The sequence below is a fragment of the Protopterus annectens genome, chromosome 2.part2, assembly GCF_019279795.1.
Source record: "Protopterus annectens isolate FY-2018-M chromosome 2.part2, PAN1.0, whole genome shotgun sequence".
NCBI classification, from domain to species: domain Eukaryota; kingdom Metazoa; phylum Chordata; order Ceratodontiformes; family Protopteridae; genus Protopterus; species Protopterus annectens.
This window is the reverse complement of record NC_056730.1, coordinates 69,619,029-69,636,997: the sequence shown is the minus strand read 5'-3', so window position 1 is coordinate 69,636,997 and position 17,969 is coordinate 69,619,029. Positions and strand designations below refer to the sequence as shown.

The 17,969-nt window shown below is 41.9% G+C and overlaps 1 protein-coding gene across 1 annotated transcript in view; it reads left to right on the top strand.

Annotated features, from left to right (window-relative positions):
* EIF2A (eukaryotic translation initiation factor 2A) overlaps positions 1-17,969 on the top strand; it is a 1,204,316-nt gene that overhangs the window by 545,624 nt on the left and 640,723 nt on the right. The window contains exon 9 of the mRNA XM_044063751.1: positions 11,841-11,957. Coding sequence (XP_043919686.1) covers positions 11,841-11,957 — 117 coding nt within the window. The remainder of the gene's footprint in view (positions 1-11,840; positions 11,958-17,969) is intronic.

The following is a 17,969-nucleotide window of genomic DNA, read 5'->3' as shown; positions in this document are numbered from 1 at the left end:
ATTAGTACTAAGCTAACTGCCCTTGCGAGCCATTTTAAGCCTAGCCAATTGTCCCTTGTGAGACTCAAACCCTGCACCTTATGTTTGCAAGGCAAACACCTTAACCATTAGGCCACCGTCCCAACCCCCTTTTCATCCAGACAGGGTCTCCCTGAGGACAAACCCAACATTTATGCCTAAAGTGTCCAGTGTGGTTTTTAACCAAACTATTCATCTGCCAACTTTTTATCCAAATCCACAGAACAAGAGGGAGAGAATTCTGCATTCTTTGGACGTACGCAGACAGCTTAGATTCTACTTGGACAGAACCATGGCTTTCAGGAAGTCAGAGCAATTACTAGTGGCATATGCTGCGGGATCACAAGGAAAGGCCATCTCAAAGCAGACTGTTTTTAAGTGGTTAGGCCACTGCATTCGTTTCTGCAATTTACACCATGGCAAGTCAGTGCCTAGGGGCATTAGGCCACATTCCACCAGAGCTGCAGCCACTTCAGCAGCCTTCTCAGGGGAGTACCAACCAGTGACATTTTAGAGGCAGCTACTTGGAGTTCAGTGCACACCTTTACAAAGCATTATCATCTGCCACTCTACTCTAAATCCAGGGTAGGTTTTGCCACTGCAGTTCTGTAGGGCCTCATAGCTGCTCCTACTGCTGTCTAGATCCAGCCTCCCAACCATAGCTTTGGGACTCTACCCAAATGTAATAACTGCAACAGTGAAACACGAAGAACATAGTACAGTTGTGTACACTTACCATAAATGTAATGTTCGAGTGTATTCACTGTTGCAGTCCAGGTTACCCACCTGCCATCCCCCTTTTTTCTTTGGGTCTTATCTTTCCTTCTCTGATTTATATAACCTATGTGGTATATTTGCTTATATATGAAGGTAAAATTTATACTGTATTTCTGAATATATATATATAAAGTTTGGCTACCCTTTTTGGGGGCAGCTGACATCTGGGGCAAGAAAAACTGAAGAAAATGGCGTTGGCTACTTTTTTTTATATCCCTGATGACCTGACGTCAGGGAAGGGGCGACAGCAGCCGAAGCAGGACCCGAAACTTTGGAATTCACGCCGGCTGAGGGCAACCTGCCAGCAGGATTACCCAAATGTAATGACTGCAACAGTGAATACACTCGAACATCTACATTTATGGTAAGTGTACACAACTGTACTTTGCTTAATCTTTTTCAGATAGACTACCTGGTTTATAGCATGCTTTGAGAGATTTTTAAGAATCTGCAGGAATCTTCCCATGGATTAGCTGAAACTCTTGTAAGGGCAGTATTTCTGAGTCAAGTTCTTCAGGCATGACAGCATTTTGTTAGATTGATTAGTAGACTGTTATCAGCAGTTAATTTTGGTTAAAAGGTTTTGAAGGTTAACATGGCTGAATGATGGTCTAAAATATTAGGGATATCTGCACCACATACTGTGTGAATGGAACTGTGCCAGGATGCCAGTTACACTACTTAGATAGATTTCATATCTTTGGATGAAAATACTTAACTAAATATATTTACACCACTCACAGGTTATGAGGCGTTTCTTAGTGTGCAGTCTTCTGGTTGGAGATGTAGGGAGACTTTCTGTGAACATAGATTCATATTTTTGGGACTGCCCTGAGTGGCAGATGTTTATAGTCGGATTACAATCACTTTTAGCAGATCTCTGGCCAGATAGTGTCAAAGTTACTCTTTTTTTTTCATTGTTGTTTGCTATGGTACAGGATTTTACAGTTTCAGTGAACAGAGAAACAGTGGCTGAGAACAATGGGGCTTACAGAAATGCATTGATATTGACCTACACACCACAATTCCCACTTGTTAGAGACATTTTGATAAAGAATTGGTTCATCTTAAGTAATGATGAACAGGTGGGGGAAAAGGAAGGAAATACACCCACAGTAGTATACAAAAAGGATGCATGTATTAAAAACATTTTGGAGAAAAACAAAGAAAATGTTTATAGTACAGTTAAGGATTGGATGACAAAATGTGGACATTGCACACAGTGTAAGTTTGTACTGGAAGGAGACTGTGTTTTGATTAAGAACTATGGGTTTGTCAGACATAAATACATGAGTAATTGTGGCACAAAAAATGTAGTATATGTCGCAGTGTGCCAGATATGTCAGAGATATTACATTGGTAAAACCAAAAAAGCATTTAGAACACAGATTTACCAACACATTTATGATATAGGGAAAGGTAACACCAAAAATGCTTTAGCCAAACATTTGAGTGATTTTTCCCATGCATAAATTCAAATTTGCAATATTGGAGCAAGTTAACCAATGGGGGGGGGGGGCATTTAGATTTATTTCTCGAATATAAAGAGCTTATGTGGCAACTAAGGGTGAATGCCACTACCCCCCTGGTTTCAATGAAGTTATATCTCTCAATAGTTAGTTATTTGAAGCTTAAAGCTGACCTTTATTTTTGAAAAAGTATTTTTTGCATCAACATTTACGAACAATTATGTTTTAATATTAGGTTTGACAAGCCTGTCAAAAGAGTTTTACAGTTAATATTTGGTTAATACATACCAATGGTTTTAAGTGTATGGATTGTAGTGAGTCTGCTGCTTTAAAAGTTTGAATTGATCAATTAGTTATGTTAATGAATTTGCTTGGGTATTTAAGTGATTTTTCAACGAACATCAGTATTCTGAAGTAGTCCGTGGTAATTGACGAAAGCGCTTAATACATTTTATTGTTTTCGGCTTCAGTTTGTCCTTGTGCTTTCTTTAGTTATTTGGTTTTACTGTCGGATCGTGTATTGTTGTTTGCTATGTTTGAATCCAGTAGAAGGTTGAAACATGAATGTTCAACACTATATTTAGTTTCTTGTATTGTCTAAAAAGTTATTTACAGAGGAATGGAAGATTTCAGTCCCCTCAAGACATTGAAGAACTTCACAAACTCTTAAGAGGGTTGGTGGACATGGAGGTGTTAAATCTTGCAGGCAAAAGCAGAAACAGCTGCACTGTGGCTTCCATGGTTACAGAATATGGTTGAATTGATAACTGGCCTAAATTGAGGTAATCTGAGATTTTTTTTTAATGTTTTATGTGAATGTGACTTTTCAGTTACATATCTTTCTTCTTATAGTGAAAGAGCTTCATAAGTCAGATTGTATTTTCATCTTTGTCTTTGTTTTCTAGGCTAGATATGCCCATGTGCAAACAGACTGCCCAGGTGACTCACCCGCATATTGTTAGCAATCATATAGGTTCCCCATCAATTGCTAGTAGTGTGTCTTTCCACATGAAGAGTTGCTGCCTGCAATGTTTGTATTGCAAACATATTTATTTATTTGACATTTGTTAACCGGGTTAGTGTAACTGAGCCAGATGGCCAATTTTCAATGGAGACCACAGGAGAAAGGCTGCAAATACATAAACTATAACACTACTAGAAAATATATACAGAGAAATGTAAATTAACTAGAGCAACTGTAACATTGATTAAAAATATAAACAGATATGGATATAGGTAAAACAAATATTGATACAGTTATGCAACAGAGGTGACTTACTATCTATCAAACCATGCTATGACTTATTAAAAGAACATGTGTGTGCCATGAAAAAATAGACCATAGAACCTTACCTTCTAAGGCTGCTTAGGACAGGTTCGGGGGGGGGGGTTCAGATGCATACCATGAGGTGGATTAGGTATTAAGTGACTTCTTAAATTTGTAGGTCTGGGGTATGCTTATTAAGGTCAAGGGAAGTGTGTTCCATAGGATGGCAGGAGAGTAGCTGTATAAGTTGTGTCCTTCAGATTTTTTAGGTTTATAAATTTGCAATAGGCATTGATCAGAGCCCCTAAGAGGTCGGGAAGGGGGTATGCAGTGCGACTAGTGAGGAGATACTTGGACATGAAGCGGTTTATTGATAATGGAGTGTATAGTAAGGAGTTGGGTAAGTTTGAGGTGGTTATGAAACTCAAGCCAGTTAAGTGGCTTGAGGGCTAGACAGTGATGAGTTTTGGCAGGCAAACCAGCAGCAAATCTGGCCACTTTGTTATAGGTGGACTCAAGTTTGGAGAGTAGAGTAATCTGGATGTTGCTAAAGATTTGTGAGCTATAGAATAGACTTGGAAGGAGGTAGGCATTGGCTAGTGTTATTCTAGATTCAGAGGTGGGGAATTTTTTGTTTCTGTAAAGGAGACCAAGCTTTTGATGGGTTTTGTTAATGCAGTGGTGAATGTGAAGGTTAAATTTCAGCTGGTCATCTATGATTACTCCGATGAGCTTAGTTTGGTTTTCAGGAGGTATAAGGGTATAGTTGAGAGAAGAGATGGTGAAAGAAAATTTGAGGGTTGAGGGATTTAGGGTGAAAGAGTAGGAGTTTAGTTTTTTGGAGGTTAACTATAAGCTGGTGTCTTGTTAGCCAGGTTGCTGTGAGGTTCAAAGATGTTTGTGTAAGGGTTTGAAGGTCAGTTAGGTTATCAGCTGTGGATATTATGGCGGAGTCATCAGCATACTGTATGAGGGATGAATGGGGGCAGGATTTATTGAGTTCATTGGTAAAGATGTTAAAGAGGAGGGGTCCAAGGATGGAGCCTTGTGGGACACCTGTTTTGATGAGGAGAAAGGAGGAGAGAGCAGACAGCCATTTGACAGATTGGTACCTATCAGAGAGGTAGCTGCTAAACCAAGATATAGTTGCATTGGAAAGGTTAAGTTGAGAAAGTTTTGAGAGAAGAATAAAGTGGGAGCCAGTGTCAAAGGCTTTAGACAGATCTAAGAAAAGGCATGATACAAGTTTGTTGTTATCTCTGGCTAGAGAGAGAATGTTGGTAAAAGAGATGAGAGCAAGAGCAGTAAAGGTGCTATGGTAAGGGCGAAAGCCATGCTGGGTAGGGGTGATGAGGTTACAGTTTAAATGATGGGCCATGATTTGTTTGTGTACACAGTGTTCAAAAATTTTAGAAAGGGGAAAGAATATAGCAATTGGTCGAAACTTAGAGAGTTCTGAGGAATGACTGCTTTTGTATATAGGTATGGTATAGAATTTTTTCCAAAGAGTTGGAACAACAGGTTCTGTGATGGAGTGGTTGATTGGGATGGAAACTGGGTATGCTATAGATGTAGCAGAATGTTTTAGGAAGGGAGATGGGAGGTCGTTGGCTGAAGGGGAGCAAAGTTTGAGCTTGAGAAGGAGTTTAAGAATGTTGCTAGTTGGGACTGGTTTTAGAGAGAAGAGGGAGGTATTGTGAAGGAGGCATTGTAGGTAGTGAGAGATGGGGAGGGAGAGAAGTCTGCATAAGTTTATTTATGGTGTTGATAAAATAGTAGTTAAGATGGTAGCAGTTTTGAGAGGTGAATTATTGGGGCAAGGGTTAAGTGTGGAAGGATTACCTGGGTGTAGCATTTGGTTGATAGTGTTCCAAAACTTTTTAGGGTTGCTGGAGTGATTGGTCTGGAATTGTTGAAAGAAATTTTTTTTATCATTATTTATATGTTTTTGGTGTGGCTATGAAGTTCCCTGTAGGTTTGGAAGTGACAGGGTGAATTAGTCTTGGACCAAAGTTTCCAAGCAGAGTCTCTTTTTTGAATAAGTGTCTGACTTGACTGTGTAAGCCAAGGGGAGATGTTCTTCGTGTTTCACTGTTGCAGTCATTACATTTGAGTAATCTGCTGGTAGGTTGCCCTCTGTCAGTCAGCCTGAATAACAAAGTCTTGGGTCCTGCGTCGGCTGCTGTCTCCTCTTCCATGATGTCAGGTCATCAGGGGTATAAAACATGCAGCCAACGCCATTTTAATCAGTCTTTCTTGCCGCGTGGTGCCTGAAGCAGAAGCAGTTCGCAAGTGCCAGTCAGCCGACTCCTGAAATTTACGTTTTTGAGTTTCAAAACCGAAGTCTTTAAACTAAAACTAAGTACCCCGTTGGGGAAACATTTTCTTGCTCCTTACCAATGTCAGTAAAAGTTAATAATTGCATTACTTGTGGGAAGCAAATACCTCATAAGGATTTTCATTTGTACTGTATTCCTTGCCTAGGCCCTGATCACAAAGTGCATTGCTGTTGGTTTTGTGCTAAATTTAACCAATGCACTATTAAGCATCGGTATATTTTTGCTTCTAAATATTTTGGTTCAAGATTTAACTACCCTGAAATGTTGTCAGTTAGCAATCCGACTTCACAAAAAACACAAGGAAAAAGACAGAGACAGACTGTCGAGGTCCAAAACCGACGAAGCTTCTCCTAAGCCAGTTCACCAGTACTCAGTGAGGCGATTTTGCAGTCCCTGATACCCGCTACTTTTGAGTTGCAGGCCTCTACCGAGACCCATTCGGAGTCCAGTATGCCATGAGATTCGCAAAGTATTGAACCCGCGGATGTCTCTCCCTTGGATGGGTCCGGAGGCGCTGAGCAGGCACCGGCTTCTGAGGGTGTTTTCAGGCCTCAACATTTTTATATTAAACCAACACCATCAACAAAAACAAGGTCAAAAACGACTTCTATGTCTCAAAAACTGATGCATGAGCAACGTGCTCAGACCGCTATGCCTAAAAAACAAATGACCAAAATGGCTGAGGATTTAATTACCTTGATCATGGGTTCCCAACCCCCCCCCCCCCCCCCCTGCTAAGAGGCCTAGGCAAGGCACAGATTATGAATCTTCAGATCAGATCAGGTTTCCATTTCTTCTGATCAGGAATTTTCTATTCCACCTTATGAGGATTCTGATGCAGAGGAATCCATCCCATCTGCATCTCCTCCTGAGGATTACTCTTTTGGAGAGACTTGGCATACTTTAAGGGAACATTTTCCACTGGCAGAGTTAGGACTTCTCTGAATCTAAAAAGAGGCTTAGGGATTTCCTTCTTGTTCCTCAGCATAGGCCTTTGGCAATACCTCCTGTATTAGACATTGTTTATGATGTGTTCTCGGAATCAAGCATGGCTCCTGATTCCCTGCCTCCGTCTCCTAGTAAGCCATATAGATTTTACAGGGTTCCTGACTCCCACAAATTTCTTTTCAAAAATCCTGCTGCTGATCCTGATACTATTTCTCAGGGACCCAAGGGTGTTAAGGTTTCTACAGCCAAAAATCCTACCCCTTCTGATACAGATTCCAGGACGCTGGATAGATGGGGTAAAAAGGTTTATATGTCTGCAACCTTGGCAATCAGGGCTTTAAACTGCCAGTTTCATATGCTTAAATGTCAACAGCATGTTATGGCCTTACTGAAACAGAAAATTATGTTGATTTCTGATTGTGTGGAGAATAAAGAGTTACAGGATTTATTGCATTCAGCAGAACAGGTTGGAAAGCATACTTTGCAATGTGGTTTTGATTCCTTGGAGGCCTCATGCAGGGACGCCTTAACTGGATCTGTGATAAGAAAGCATGCCTGGCTCAAGGAGCAAAATCTGCCTGATCATGTTAAAGCTAAATTGTTGGATGCCCCTTTACAGCATGATAGTCTGTTTGGTAATAAGGCAGAAGAGGTTTTAAAGAAAATGGTAGTCAAAGCTAAATCTATGCAAACTGTAAAAGATTTCTTGCAAGTGCAGCCACCCAGGTTCAGTAGGCACTGGCCTACTATGAATTGGTCCTTTCCTGTGTCCAACAGAGCCACTCAGGGCAAACCCAGGTGCTCAAAAGGCTCCAGTTATCAATCACGGGGATCTTACAGGTCAAAGCATTGGGGTGCCTCCACCTCCAAATCTGGAGGTAACAAAGCACAACCCTACAGTAAGCAGTCTCAATGACTTTCCTCTACCATCTCCAAGCACTTATCTTTTGGCAGCCCCCTTGGGGGGAAAACTAACACTTCATGCTCAAAATTGGCAGTTAATTACCCAGGACAAGTGGGTAGTAAACATAGTATCCCAGGGTTACAGATTTCATTTCCATACTTTGCCAATTCCAAACGGATGGCTAGATCTGCCACAAAACCAGTGGGCAGAGGCCTAGAAACAAGTCATGTCCCTCATGGTTATGGAGGCTATTCCACTGGTACCAGAAAAGGAAAAAGGACAAGGATTTTATTCAAGACTTTTCATGGTACCCAGAAAAGACAAACCATGGCGTCCAATACTGGACTTATCGATTCTGAACACATTCCTGGACATTCCAAAATTCAAAATGCTGACTTTACAACAGCTACTGCCTATGCTAGGCAAGAATATCTGGTTGGTAACTCTAGGCTTAAAAGAGGCATACTTGCATATCCCAATAAGGGAATCTTGCAGAAGATACCTCTGCTTCAAAGCAGGTTTTTTGCATTACCAATTCTCTGCACTGCCCTTTGGCTTATCTACTACTCCCAGGGTCTTTAGGAAGTGCCTTGCACCAGTAATTGCATTCTGCAGACAAGTAAACATTCAAATTTATCCTTATCTGGATGATTATCTCATTCAGGCAGAGGGCAAGGACACTCTTCTTCAACATCTGGCATTTGTAAAAAAGGCTTCTAGCATGCCTAGGGTACACCATAAACAAAACAAAATCACAACTGGTACCCTCTCAAATAATTACATTCCTGGGTGCAAGCTTGTATACAGCTGCCCAAATGGCTTACCTCACACCAGACAAACAAATGCAATTGACAATATACTTCAAACAAATGGCAACAAAAACCCAGTTATCCACAAGACAAATTCTGCAGGCTTTGGGGTTCATGGCATCCTGCATTCTACTAATTCCATATGCGAGACTGCATATGAGGAAACTTCAGTTGTACCTAAAAAGCTTATGCAGGTAACATTGTCACAGCCTGGAAACAATGATTCCTCTCATTCCATGCCTACAACAGGAGTTTCTTTGGTGAGCAGAGACATGTCACCAAAACAAGGGACCGTCATTCACTCTACCCCCTGCCACCCAAACCCTAACTACAGATGCATCAGACTATGTTTGGGGGGCCCACCTGGCAGGGAGATCATTCAGGGCAAATGGAGCCCAAACCAAATGCATCTACATATCAACCAGAAAGAAATGCTAGCTGTTCAGAATGCTCTGACAGCCTTCAAGGACTTACTGCATCCAGGACTACTACTGATAAAGACGGACAACACCACAGTTATGTGTTACATAAACAACTAGCCATGGCCTTGTGGAATATAGCCTTGACTTACCAAATACGTCTTCAAGCTCAATTCCGGCCAGGAAACAAAATACTCTGGCAGACGACCTAAGCAGAAATCTTATGGACCCTCACAAATTTAAACTGTATCCACAAATCTTCAGCATGTTAACACAGAAATGGGAAAGCCCAGACATAGTTTTGGGGAGAGGCAAATAGATCTGTCAGTTGAACAAGTTCTGCACAAGAACTCGTTACAAGAAAGCATAGAAAGTGGATGCTCTATCCTTCAGCTGGAAAAACATATCAGTCTATGCCTTTCCCCCTCTGCTTCTACTCTCCAAGGTCTTACTAAAAGTCAGACAGGAAAAACCAAAAATGATTCTAATTACATCGGACTGGCCTCGCCAACACTGGTACCTGCTTCTAAGGAATATGTCACACCTTCCTCTGTGGTACTTGCCTCAAACACCTCATCTGTTGTCTCAGCATACTATCAAATTCTGCACACTCAGCTCCAAACTCTGAATCTTGTAGCATGGCTAATCAACTAATTATTCAAACCATATCTCTTAATAAACCTGTGATGGATGTCATTTTGGAAGCCAGAAGGCCTAGCACTAGAAAATCTTATGCTGATAAATGGAAGAGATTCTGTGCTTGGAACCAAGCACAAGGAATGGACACAGCAAAGCCCAATATTCCTCAGATTTTCAATACTTAACTGAGATGCTTGACAAGGGCCTATCTTTTTCTTCAATAAAAATCCATGCCTCTGCCATCTCGGCTCATTACAACACAGAGCCTCCCCTCTTTTCTCATCCACTGCTAAAACAGTATCTCAGAGGGGCCAAAAATTTAAGGCCTCCCAGGAGAGCACCAACTCCTGCATGGGACCTCAATTTTGTGCTGGAAAAACTCACCCTGCCTCCTTTTGAACCAGCAGCTACTGCGGATATAACATTTCTTTCCTGGAAGACAGCTTTTCTTTTGGCAATCACTTCAGCCAGAAGGGTTTCAGAACTACAGGCTCTCATGGCAGTGGAGCCTTTCATTATTTTTTACCCGGACAGGGTGGCCCTCGGGACCAGTCCTTCTTTTATGCCTAAGGTGGTATCCAGTGTGGCTCTTAACCAGACCATTCACCTGCCAACTTTTTTCCCAAATCCGCAGAACAAGGGGGAGTGGATTCAGCATTCATTGGATGTACACAGACAACTAAGATTCTACTTAAACAGGACAAAATCTCTTAAGAAAGTCTGAGCAACTACTGGTAGCATTTGCTGCAGGATCAGAAGGGAAGGCTGTATTAAAGCAGACTTTTTCCTAAATGGATAAACCATTGCATTTGTTTCTGCTACTTGCACCATGGTAAACCTGTGCCCAAGAGGATCAGATCCCATTCCACCAGGGATGCCTCTACTTCAGCAGCTTTTCTCAGAGGGGTCCCCACCAGAGACATTCTAGAAGCCGCTACTTGGAGCTCAGTTCATACATTCACAAAGCATTATCATTTACCTCTCTTCTCTAAATCCAGGATAGGCTTTGCCATTGCAGTCCTGCAGGGCCTTATAGCTGCTCCTAGTGCTATTTAGCTCCATCCTTTCATCCATAGCTTTGGGATTCTACCCAAATGTAATGACTGCAACAGTGAAACACGAAGAACATAGTACAGTTGTGTACACTCAGCTGGGTGGAAGGAGGGAGGAGGATTAGATAGGGGTGTTAAAGTTAGAAGGTTAGCGTATAGAATAGCAACACCTCCACCTTTCTTATGAGGTCTGTCAAGACGTAGATATTTTGTGCAAACAGTATTGCCCTTCACTTCAGGAGAAGGGCAGAGAATTGGAGAGCTGTCAATCAAAACATTGTTTTAACATGTACCCTCCTTTTTACCTACTTTGGTTTCTCTTTTGATTTTTACCATCATTACTGCTTTTAAGCCTTTCTGCAGTGGACTTTTTGAGGTAAGATAGTTCAGATATGTGGATACTTACCCTGTCAGTAAAACTTTGTGAGGGCCATTTTCAGTAGGCCCTGTTTCTGACTCTGTCCTTCCTGCTTTTGACACAGTTCTACTGTGCAATTTCTGTTTGTGGATATAAGTAGGTGAATCCATTTTCAAAAGACTCCTAATGTTGTTAATCTTTTACCTCTTACAGGTAGTTCTTATTTTGAGTGGAAGTCAGATCTGTAAATCTTTAGTGAACACAATTAAGGCACAGGGACTCCTGTGTGGGCCAAATCACATTTTTTTAAAGAAAGTCCAGATATGGTGACACTGCAAAAGGTAATTGTCTAAGTGACTCACTTCAGAAGATTCTCTTCAAGATTTTCTACTAGACTGAGTAGCTAAATTTCTGTCCGTTTCCTGTATAAGGAATTTACATTTCTGAAGAGTGTAGAATGTAATTGCTGGTAATAATCTTGATGCAATAAAAAACTGAATATTTTTTTTTGTTTCTGACCATTAGAACATGTGATGTGCATTATTCTGTAGTAATCTGTGCTGCCATGGTGGTTTAACAGAGGCTGAAGTAACTAATGGATGTACGTGTTGGGGAGATGGCCTTGGCCAAGAGATGTTAACACCCAAAAGTAGTTCAGTGTTATGGGGCAGGGTGCACAGAGAATGTTTTTGTAAATGCAATCATAAAGTTATGTTCAGTTCAGACCCTTCACTACAGCAAAAAATAAATAAATAAGAGATTCGATGCGTCTGAATTTTAGTATAATTTAAACTATTTTTATGTAATTGTTTATTTTTGTTTTGCTGTTTTACCTTCATAGCTACTGCAGTATTAGTTATTGCCAGCACAGAAGTTGACAAATCAGGAGCATCCTATTATGGAGAACAAACCCTTCACTACATAGCTACAAATGGAGAAAGTGCCGTTGTACAATTACGTATGTATTTCCATGCTGTCTTACTTGTGTTTATTGGTGTGGACTGAATTTTGTTTTTATGCATGTCTTTGAGTAGCAGGCATATGTTTCATGTTTGCTGCCAAATGCCAATATCATTACATTGGAAGGAAATGCATTGTAAAGGCAAGTTACACACAGTTCTAAACAAAGGTACATTTCCACAATAATACCATCTTCAGGAATCTGATTAAAAGCACTTGAGAGCTCTGGATTGTATTCTATAAATATCCTTTGATACTTTCTTGTTTGTTTTCATAATTTGTTGGCTGTACACCCACTGCCAGCAAACCCTCATGGCCTATTCATTTCACCCAACTCCTAGAATTCTAGTCTGCAGATGAGAGAGGCAAGAACTGGGGACTGCAGCCATTCTGTTTCTTCCTTTAGCCAAAAAACACTGTGGAAATATCCACTGTACTAGATTTAGTGCAAGTGCCGACTTTTTACATGTGTATGATTCCAGCTAGAGTACATGCACACTTGTTGATAGGCCCATTGTGTTTAGAATCCTTAGTCACAACTGCTGCCGTCCCATGTTTTCTCCCAAGCTAGACTTTATCAGCACCTTCCCAGGGATGAGTGAACTGGTATTGGCCAGGTGCTGTCATTCTTCATCCCTGACTGTCTTTTCTAGCACCCAGCTGCTAGTTGAATCCAGGTCATTTGGGACATACAGCCAAATCTCCCATGCCATGAAACCTTTTATTCCTTGCTAGGCATGTGTTTTTTGTGAATGATCCTTTCTGACTTTAATAAGAGGCCCAAAAGAACAGTGCAAATTCTATTGTGATGTTGTAAGTGTAATTTGATGTCTGTTTGTTGAGGATTATTTATATCTCAACATTTGCTAACCAATCTGTGGACTCTTCAGGAATGACTTGGACCATACAGGCAAACGATGCAAGTATGAAGCAGTTACAAAGCTAACTTAAAATTGAACAAGTTGTAGTGAGAGTAGAATAACAGCAATGCAAGTGAAATATGTACTTTGCAATGTGAATGAAATAACAAATAGATATCACAGCATCAGCAACAGAGGTTCACAGCATAGAATATTCAAATGCCTTGAACTGAAATCACTGTTGTAGCATTTCTTAATCAGTAGGTTATCATGGCTGGTGTCTGGCCTGGGGGTACCAAAGGTTTACCTGACAATGGAACATACAGATGAGGATACAGACTAAAGCGTGTCTTTCACAGAAACAAACGAAAAAGAAAAAATAGCACCCCACTCCTCTCCAAAAAACCTGAGTAATGAGAAGCTTTCAAGCACAAAACTCTTCCATGGCATATGCATACAAGTAAGAATGGAGAGATTAAATAATGTATTCAGCACATAAATTAATTAATTAAATTAGCAACCCAAATTAGTTAGTATATTAATGTAAAACATATGCTTACTTAAAAACACTATAAAACATTATATAAATATACATACAAAATAAATTACTTCACTTTATTACATCTAAATGTTAAAATTGGTTTAATTAGCATATGCTAACTCAGGTTGCTAAATTAACTGATTAATAGATGTATTGAATGCATTATTTAATCTCTACATTCATGCACTGAGGAAGGGCTTTGTGCTCATAAGCTTATTGTTTTTTCCAGAGTGGAGCGCAATTGTACATACAGTGAGTGACCCATCTTGTAAACATAGTGGTTTATAGACAGATGTATGAATGCAATTCCTCAGACTGTCTCAATTCCACTCTGAGCGCATGTTACTTATCCGTTGGGACTGATTGTTGTTTGGTAGTTGGTACCATTGCTTTGAATAAACAGGTAAGTGCCCCATTGGGGAACCTTTACCTTTTAAAGTGTTTTGCTTACTGGTATTAGATGCCAGCTACTGCCCCCTGACTTGTAGCCTCCTGCCCCCAAAATGCCAGATAGATTTTTGAAAAGTCACCATTGATCTTAAGTTTGTGTTTAAAAATCCTGTAGTGGATCCTTCTGCAGTCCCTCTCTCTCCTTATGCACCTTCTAAGCTTCCTAATGCTAATAGGGCCGTGGATAGGTGGGTTAAAAAGGTTTATATCTCCTCTACTTTGGCTTTCAGGCTTATCAATTACCAAACCCAAATGATCAAATAATTGACATCCGTCCTCAATTTCTTAAACAAGGTAGTGGTGGATTCCCATGGGAATGATTCTAAACAACAAATGTCCTTACTTTATCAGGCTACACAAGTAGCTAGCCACAGCATTAAATGTAGTTACAGAGCTGTAGAGGCCATATACAGAGCAGCTGCTACTGCCTGTGTCGTCCGCAGGCATGCATGGTTGCACAGTCAACCGATACCTGAAGACTTTAAAGCAGAAATTATAGATTCTCCTTTAGAGAAATCCTGTTTGGTCTTCAAGCAGCTAATCTTTTCAAAACCCTCCTTGTTCAAAAGGAAACACAGTGAACGACTACAGACAGCTTCTGTTAACCTGTGCAGTGGGGTACCAGAGGAGTTATTCAACCAAACCCACCTCTTGTCAGAAGAGATCCTAGACCCAGCCAGAAATGCAGAAATGCCCAGAGAAAACCACAGAGAGATTCCTGTATGGGAGGCATTCTTTGGGGAACACATCTCATTGACTGTCTTCAAAGTCCTTCCTTCATGCCCCCACCCCAGCTCTTCCTCTTTCAAAAAGGCTGACTCAGTCAGTCATTTCTCTACCTGTGAAAAGGTAGTCACAGACCAGTGGGAGGCTTCTGTTATAAAAAAAGGGCTACACCATGTCTTGGATGGAAATTCTTCCCTACAACAAAATCCATCTGCTTCTGCCCATCCTATTGGAATTACAGGTACAAGGTATGGTAGAATCAGTGCCCTAAGAATTATGGGAAAGAGTTTTTACTCCAAAATCTTCCTAATACCAAGGAAAGAAGGGCAATGGAGACCCATTCTGGATCTCTTGGTCTACTAAACACCTTTCTAAAAGTGCCAACCTTGAAAATGCTCTCCCTGCACACTGTGCTTCCATTCATATTGCCTCAGGCCTTTCTAGTATCTCTAGATGTAAAAGATGTCTGTCTTCATATGCTAATTTACCCTCCCCTCCCCCAGCAGGAGATTCATCAGGTTTTGTACTTGCTTGTCTCACTTTCAGTTTACTGTTTTGCCTTTGTGGCTTTCCACAGCCCCAAGAAATTTTACAGAGTGTCTGGCACCAGAAACTGCCTTTTGTTGAACCTAGGGAATCCAGATTTTTCCATTCTTAGATGACTTGTTAATCCAAGCCTTCTTGCCACATATATTTCTGCAATACCTTCAGTTTATGATCAGCTGCAAGAAGTTCTTACTGCAGCCAACCAAGGACCTAGTTTCTGTGCGCTGCAGACTGGGCACCAAAAGGATGCAGGCCTACTTGTCTCAGGAAGAAGTGCAGAGCCTTACAGATTACTTTAACAACCCTGCCTCCAGAAGCCAATGCTCAGACAGGGAGATACTAAGGGCCTTGGAATTCACGGCAGCAACTATCCCAGTGATGTCCTTCTATTCATATGCTGCTGTATTCATAACACAAGGAAGTCCGCCTTCAGTGACTCTCATATGTCTGGCCATTTTACAAAAGATAGATGCTACCGCTAGAGTGTGTGCAGCATCGCACGTCTCTCTGTGGATGTCGGCCATAAACAGACATCGGGTACAAAATGGACATCAGCACGCATCTTCCTCAGAACTTTTCTGCCACCCGTGTGACTGCCAGGTCTGGTCATCACCCCTTTGGTAAAGTGATCCCGTGTGAAGTGTTCATCTTTCCGACTTCAGATAAGTACCCTGTAGGAGTTTGTTATTATCCTTTACTACTGCTGTTTGATTTCATGTCTGATAGGAAGGGCAAGTGTAGGTGTGGAAGGTAAATTCCACATAAGGATACGCATGAACTCTGCCTTTTTTGCTTAAGCCAGGAACACAACCAAACTATTTGTAGTATTTGTCAGGCCTTTGTTCCCAAAACCCTCAGAAGGCGCTTAGCTACCCTTAAACTTTATCAAGGGAACCATTGTCTAAAGTGGCTGGCCAAAGAGATGGTTCCAGTGTCGGGCCCCTCGGATGAGCCACCAGTCAAAAATACCAAAAAGCCTAGGCCCAAGCCGACTGCTGCACCCTCTCCTCCAGCCTTACCTCTCGAAGCTGGTGAAGGCCCGGAGTCTGAGACAGAATCGGTGGACCTCCCCTTGGAGGGTACCCAGCTAGAAGCCGTTAAAGGAGCTGAGAGCCACATCCCAGAGGGAATTGCAGGTGTCCAAATCAGTCACCAAGGGGGAACCTAGGCTCATCATATCCGAGGGTCCACGTGGAGTCTTGCAAATTGTGGTTCGCGAGAAGGTTGCCTCTATTATTGAGTGCCGTCCAGCCCTCCCACTCTTCATAGGATCTCTGATACCTCATTGTTGGAGTCCCATAAAAAGAAGAAGGAAAAAGCCAAACATCTTGCTCCTTCTCAGTCGCCTGTGGCCTCCGAACAACTTCCTGACTGGCAGGCCCTCACCCAAGGCCTTCTGAACGCCACCTTAGCCCTATGCCAGGCCCCTACTGCATCTACCCCCCCAAAGGTAAGCCCGTTCTGGATGTTTCAGCTGAAGAAGAGGATTCATCAGGAGATGAATCTCTCACTTATATCTCACAAATTGCTTCCCCTTTGGGGTACGCTTCCCCAGAGGAGGAGTCGAATGGCACAGATTCCCCAGGTGAAAATTTCACCTTCGGGGAAACCATTGCTGAAATTAAAGATTTATTTAAGTGGGACAGCAGTCAGGTTACAGAAACCCAGAAGAGGTATTATGACCTCTTGCAAATGGAGTCTCCCAACCCTTTTGCTGCACCTCCAGTACACCCTACATTCTTGAATGCATTCCTGGCTGCCTCCAAAAACCCTGATTCTCGGCCTCCTGCACCCAAATGCCCTGACAGGTTTTATAAGGTTCCTGAGGATGTGAAATTCTTGTATAAAGCATCCTCTGCAGACCCTTCAGTCATTTCTGTGGCTACTGACAAAACTGCTAAGCTGCTCCCTTCCACCTCCCTCCTACTCTCTGATAAGGAGAGCAGGTTAATGGAGCGCCTAGGGAAAAGGTATACACTTCTGCTACCCTAGCAGGTAGAGCAATTAACTATCAAACTCACATGGCCAGATATTACCTGGTCCTGCTAGCTGATGTGACTAAACAACTAGGAGACCTCCCTGACTTCCCAGCCAAGGCTAAAATATCTATCCTGTTAAACTCCTGCACTCAGGTGACCAAGCACTCTATTAAGTGCAGTTATGATGCAGTAGAGGTCTCATTTAAGACTGCTGCTTCAGGGTCTGTCATTAAGAGACACTCCTGGCTTAGGCTGCAGCCACTCCCTGATGACATTGTCTAAACTCTTAAGACGCACCTCTTAACAATAAAGATTTGTTTGGCTCTCTGGCTGCTGACCTTTTTAATATCCTGCAAGCGAAGGGCAAGGAGTTACAGGGTCTGAGAAACATTTGTCTCTCTGATCCCATGCTTCCAAATCAGGTACCCTACCAAAACTTCCTTTGTGAGGAGGCCTGCCAGACAGATGCCAGCCAAAAGCAAGAGGGACTTCAGGAAACAGTCCTCAGACAGATCTGCTTCCTCTTCTCCTGCTACCAAACAGCCCTTTCAGGGTAAGCCTGGTAGCCTGTGACTATCAGGCACTGGATCCAAACACCCCTCTTTCCTTGTGTCTCTCCTTCTCTCTCTCCAAGCTTAGAATCAGGTTATCCAGGACCCTTGGGTCCTCTCTATAACAAAAACCGGGATACTTCATGAGTTGGGAGACCAAGCCTACTTCCAAAGGCAGCATTCCCCAACCCCCTCGAGAACAATTGCCTTTGTTCCTCTCAGTTATTCAGGAGCTGCTAGATCAAAGAACCATTCAAGAAGTCCCTGCACTTGCAAGAAGAAAGGGATTTTACTCCAGGATGTTCCTAGTTCCCAGGAAAGAAGGTCCATGGAGACCAATCCTGGACCTGTGTCATC